At 43.1% G+C, this 6,313-nt stretch overlaps 1 protein-coding gene across 1 annotated transcript in view; it reads left to right on the forward strand.

Annotated features, from left to right (window-relative positions):
* The window catches only part of SFRP1 (secreted frizzled related protein 1), a 22,351-nt gene extending 21,028 nt beyond the window's left edge, over positions 1-1,323 (forward strand). The window contains exon 4 of the mRNA XM_042477332.1: positions 698-1,323. Coding sequence (XP_042333266.1) covers positions 698-1,020 — 323 coding nt within the window. The 3' untranslated portion in view covers positions 1,021-1,323. The remainder of the gene's footprint in view (positions 1-697) is intronic.
* Positions 1,324-6,313: the final 4,990 nt, after the last annotated feature.

Genomic DNA, 6,313 nt, shown 5'->3' on the forward strand with positions numbered 1-6,313 from the left:
CCTACTGCCCAACTTTTGGGGCAGGTTATCTTTCACTTGTACCCTTTTCCTTCCAAATATCATTGCCTATTGCAAGGATAAATAAGCATTTGCAATTTCTAAAATTAAAGGGAGAGGGAAATGTTAATCAGAACTAGAGAAAGAGGAGAAAGAGTGTTTTAGCCTTTCTCCTCATGCCATGATTTTAAGAAAGATCATCTTGGTTTGGGGAATGGCTGACTACAATATACCATTGTGTCCCAGAGGTTTGGAAGCAGACTTGCTATTCTGTTCCTAGGCTACAAGCAACACCACAATGACTGGGTGCTATTAAAACACTTGGAATCATTCAGTGTTTCGGACAAAGGTTTGCAAATTTAATTTAGGAGCTTATGGACTAAATTCAGTATGAGTCTTAACTAGAATAGTCCCATTGTAAACACAACTATGTACATAGTGATTTACAAGTCCCATACATTTAATTGGCCTACTCCAGTTGGAACCAATGTTGGTGAGCATAAACTTGAACACATTGGTTTGTATTACATCAGATTTTGTTTTAAGACAAATTATTTTAAGAGATGTTTAATATTTGATTTCCTTTGGTGTTGGTTATCCTTATTTCTCAGTTGTGGCTGTAGTAGTCTGTGCTGCCCATTTTGTGTTCCTCCAGAGAGACTAACATGGCTGTCCTTTTTGAATTTCTTTCGCCTTCCAGCTTTAAAGATGAAAATAAAAGAGGTGAAAAAAGAAAACGGGGACAAGAAGATCATCCCCAAGAAGAAAAAACCCTTGAAGTTGGGCACCATCAAGAAGAAAGATCTCAAGAAGCTGGTGGTGTACTTAAAGAACGGAGCAGACTGTCCTTGCCACCAGCTGGACAACCTCAACAACCAGTTTCTCATCATGGGACGAAAGGTGAAGACCCAATACCTGCTGACAGCCATCCACAAGTGGGATAAGAAGAACAAGGAGTTCAAGAAGTTCATGAAGAAAATGAAGAGCCCGGAGTGCCCAACATTTCAGTCTGTCTTCAAATGATCCGCCGGCGCCAGACCTGGGACTTCTTTTGTTTTTGTCATTGTCGTATTTTTATTTTTCCTGCTGGCCCTGAACTTGCACAAACTTTGACTTGATGACTCACCTACATTTGTGTCTCCTTTTGTCACAATGGATGCTGTACCTTTTCTTGGACTTTCCTTCTGTCTGTCTCCTTAGATCTTCCAGTTTCTTGCTCTTTTTTTACTTTCTCTGGTTATATCCTCATGTGGGAATGTTGAAAAGATATTTAGGCCTGTTACAGACTGCCAAAATAAAGCTGCTTCTGGTCTCTTTGGAGGTATGCTGTTTAAATGATGCATGCATCCTAAGAATCCGGAAGCTGCACCAAAGCCATGCTCCAGTGCTTAGGAATGGAGTGTGGCTTTGGTGCGACCTCCGGACTCTTAGGATCCATGCATCATTTAAACAGCATACCTCCAAAGAGACCAGAAGCAGCTTTATTTTGGCAGTCTGTAACAGGCCATAGGTAGGTTTGGGGTTACGAGCGCAGCAGTACCTGAGGCCATAATGAGCATTTGCAACACGGCTGGGCATGACCCTGCTCTCATTTTTTTGGTTAGAAACCCACCATTTCAGTGATGTGGAAATACCCCCTTTAAAAAAAGCCTCCCAATTTGTGAATATCCACTTTCTCTCCACCTGATTTGGTTGGTTTCTCCTGGCTTCTGTTCCATCACTGGCCTTTTCCCACCTCCAGGTTCTCCCTCATCCTCCTTCCATGATTCTCATGCAATGGCTAGGAAGTTGTCGCAATTCCTACATCACCAACTAAAACTGATTATGTGATGGTGTCACTGGGGTGACTGAGAGGCCCATACAGATGAGTAAGTTAGCATATCTTTGATGGAGCATGGTATAGTGGTTTGAGTGTTGGACTCTGGAGACCAAGGTTTGGGTTTTGGAAGAGGGAAATTTAGGAACAGCCACTGCATTGTTCTAACAAAAATTGAACAAGTGGAAGAGTGGGGTTCACCTGCCATTTTAATGCCAGAACTGGACTAGTAGTTTGGATCACGCATTACAAAAATAGAAGACCGGGGCGGGAAAGAGTTCATGAGAACCTCTGCAAAATCTCTTGTGGCACAGATTATAGGGGTTGTATTGCGATACGAAAGCCAGCATAGTGTAATGGTTTGGATGTTGGACTAAAACTTGGGGAGTTCAGGGTTCAGATCTCCGCTCAGCCATGGAAACCCACTGGGTGACCTTAAGCAAGTTGCACTCTCTCAGCCTCAGGGGAAGGCTATGGCAAGCTCTCTATCATACGGTGCGAAAACCATGTGATAGGTTCACCGTAGGGTTGCCATAAGTCAGAAACAACTTGAAGGCACACAACAATGAACAGGATGGGTCTTCCAGCAAGATGGAGGAAGGTGGGAAACTCAAGAAGAAACACTGGGCTTTGCAGTCATTTTTGACTGTTGGTTCTTTTTCATAGAAGGGGGCAACACACAACGCAGAGAAAAGGGATGGAGGAGTTGTTTAATTGGCAGAAAAATAAAAGCACCATTGTGCAAGAATGACCAACATCTGTATTCTGGGGTGGGAACATTCTCCAGACAATGGTCTCTGTGGGTTGGCAAAGGAAATGCATTATGGTCAGGCTCCATAATGGTGCCACCTAGTATTAACTGTTTCACAGTTATGGCACACCTCATGTGTTCATGCGTGGTATGTTATGTACCAACCTGTACCTTTCCAAATTGCATACAACATCTCAGAATGTAACATGAAAGTGTGGAATACTTCTTACATTTTGAAAGCCTTTTTCTTTGCCTTATGAATGCAGCCCTTTAGCAGACCTCAGCTAAAATCCTGATACTGGGACAAGGAAGGGTTTCTTTTTTTAAGGGAAAATGGCTCCAGGGCTGGATTTGACCCACGAATGCTGACCTTATTCTAGATATTTACATAAATGTGTAATCTAATGAAGAGTTCCTAGTTACACCGTCGAGTTATTTTCCCAGCGCTGGGCCCTCGCCTTGTTTCTGTCCCTTTCCCAGGAGGCAGAAGGAGCCCTTTTCTGTATATTATTCTTTCCCCTTGAATTTTAATTATTTTTTTGGTAGCTTTTCAAGATTCAGAGTAACTCTTTCCCTTTGTTTCCTGTCTCCCCAACTTTCCTTTGTTCAGTTCTTTTGCTTTTAAATGTGAGAGTCTGAGCTTCCCAAATTTTAGATGGGAATTTGTGTTTTGAAGATGACTTTTTATTTTGGTTTGTGTTCATTTCTCTGTCATCCCTGTTTTTTTCTAAAACTAACAAAACCTAAGAGTGTCTGCGTTGGTGGGGAAATCACATCTATATTGTCTTTATTTTAAAAAAGGTTGGTTGCAGATGTTTGCCTTAATGTCATAAAGTTGCTAAAAATCCCAACAGCCACTACGATGCCATGATTTTCTACAAAGGGCATCTAACATAAAACATGGACTTCTCCAGATTTTGTTTAAAAATGCAGTAAGGGATTCACTTCTAAAGCATCGGTGGGTTATATGTGTTCCTCCAAATGTTACCGGACTGCAGATCCCATTAAATCTAGACATTGGTGAAAGACGGGATATAAAAGCTTCAAACTAGATGTGCAAACCCACTACACAAATGCAAACATGTCCCCCTTGTGAAAACTGTATTTCCATTTCTACTGTTGGGATGGATTGAAATGGACAAAACAAATGGGATTTTAGATGCCCCAAATGTGGGACTGGTAAACAGAGAATGAAGAAGGGTATTTTCCAGTTCAACGGCGCTTTGCCATGGCTCATTGCTATGGAATTTGGGGATTTGGGAGATATTTAGCCATCGCTGTCAGAGAGCTCTGGTGCCCCAACAAACTGCATAATAATGATGATGATAATAATTTATTTATAGCCCACCCAATCACAAGGAATCCGGGCATCCATATCCCAGGATGCCATAGGATGGAGCCATCGCAGTTAAAGTGGTGTCAAACTGCATTGTTTCTGCAGTGCAGATGAGGCCCGAGTCCATTACTAGAACTAAGTTTGCAAAGCGATAATCTTGCTGCTGTTTTCCATGTGCCTTTGTATCTGCCTATGTTCAGTGAAGCTCGGACTCTTTATGTTACCAAAGGAAATGGTCTGCCCTTGTCCACGCAAGCAACACTGAGTGATGCATGTGCGGATGAACTTGTTTCAGTTGTATGAGAAAGCGCCTTTTGGGTCGGATGAAACAAACCATCTGGATTTTGTAACAGACTCCCTTGCGCAGGGCTGGTACACAGAGGCCGCATGTCTCTTTAGGAGTGCAAGAGGAGGTCACTGGATCAGCAGGCTCATCTACAAATGTTCTGGAAGGGCCCAGGAAGGTCCTCTTGGGAATCCTCACTATGTCTTGGCTGTCTTTTCCAGGAATCAGCCCTGTCAGCAATTTCTTTGGATGTAGCTTTGTCTTTAAGCCAGTCGCATCGTGGAGGGGGATGCTTTTGGGCCAAAGGCATTTCAACGTTTCTTATTTAGCCTTTCTGTTTCAATCTGCCAATGACAATTTGGTTCCTAGAGAAAAGGACTATTAGCGTTAATCCACTACTATTAATAAGGCCAAGAATGGTAGAATTGGGTTGAACAGTTCAGTGGCAGAGCTCATATTATCCACAACGCAGATTCTAGGTTCAGTACTGGTGCCTCTTATTAACAGGATCTCAAGCATACTTTTCCAATGTCTTGATTTGGCAGGACAGTCCTGAATAAACTTCTGCCATCCCAATTTTCAGTTGTTTTAAAAATGTCTTAGTTTCTCTCTCTCCTTCCCACTTTGCCCCTTTGTTTTCCATTTACTTCAATTGCTGCAAACTGAATTCAAAGTGCAAATTAGTTTTGCATTCAGTTAACTCAAGATGGCGGAGAGGAGAGGAGGAGATGCTACACCTTCCCAGTAGGTTCAGGTAAAAGCAAACTGCTACCGCCTCTCCTTGCTTGTATGTTCTTCTTCATTAATATCTTTTGCCATCTTGACAACACTTTGAGGATACTTGGTCACATGTGAAATGTCTGTGAAATATTGGAGGATATGACTCAAGTAGGACAACAGTGGATGATTCCTATGTGCGTCTTTGGAGTCTATGGGGCTGTGTTGGCTTCCAGGAGACCTCAAAAGACTGTTTGCCTCCAAACTACCCCCCCCAACACCAAAACAAAATCCATTTTTGCCCCCAAAAGCCCTTTATGGCTGAGAACATTTTTACCATGTGAAGCCGAAGGCTTTCACGGCCGGCATCCATAGTTTTTTGTGGTTTTTTCAGGCTATGCAGCCAAGTTCTAGAAGAGTTTATTCCTGACGTTTCGCCAGCATCTGTGGCTGGCATCTTCAGAGAATTTTTGCCATGTTTTGGACCCTCCACACTAATTCTTTTAGGCCAAGGAGAAGCCATTTATTTTTTTTTGCAACAGACCTGGAAGTCATCTTCTGGGTTGTATCTTTGCATGCCACATTTTCCTCACTTCTGCCCAAGAGGACTGATGCCAGTCAGAGAGGACAGATTTAGGCTAACAAGACCGATGATCTGACTCAGCAACCAGTCAGCAAAACATGCAGCCGAATGACCCTCTGCAGACAGAAGTCCCAGAGCATTCAGCAGGGCTGTCTTCCAAGGATGCATTGCCAAGAGTTGCAGCCTTATTTATCAGCTGGCCTGATATTTTTAGGAGCTGGCTTTGATAGGAAGTGAACGCTCCAGTTTCAGGAAGAGAGGTCTTGCTAGAGTGTCTCCATTCCTCTCTCTTTGCCTTCTTCTTTTTCAGATAGGGCATAAGTTAAAGGTCACAGGGTACGATCGCCTGCCTGGAAATCATCACTTCTGCCACCCGAGAGTTGCTGCCAGTTGCTTCTGGGGATGATGGAAGTAAGAGAAGAGGATGGAAGAGAAATCTCATAAGCCAGGGCTACTCAAAGTGGCAGCCTGTGGAAAGAAATGAAAGCAAGAAACAATTGAAACCGATAGGCACAAATATGGTACCACTGGTATATTGAGGGACAAGGCTGCTGGTCCCCACATCAGAAAGCCTGAAACGCACTACAGTTTCTCTAGGTATCCTTTTTATCACAGAGAACCAGGTGGGTTCTCTGTAGGGAGTTGGGTCCAGCACTCAAAGGGATGCCCACTGGTGGGTCCTGGCAATGATGGCAGCCAGAAGCAGTGTCAGATGGTTGAGAGCTGCCACTTAAATTTTCCGCAGTTATACAAAGAGTAATGCTACACCAAAAGCAGAAATTAAACTGGTAGCCCAACTCAGACACCTGATAAGTCAGGCTGGAAAT

Source organism: Sceloporus undulatus, chromosome 6, assembly GCF_019175285.1.
Source record: "Sceloporus undulatus isolate JIND9_A2432 ecotype Alabama chromosome 6, SceUnd_v1.1, whole genome shotgun sequence".
NCBI classification, from domain to species: domain Eukaryota; kingdom Metazoa; phylum Chordata; class Lepidosauria; order Squamata; family Phrynosomatidae; genus Sceloporus; species Sceloporus undulatus.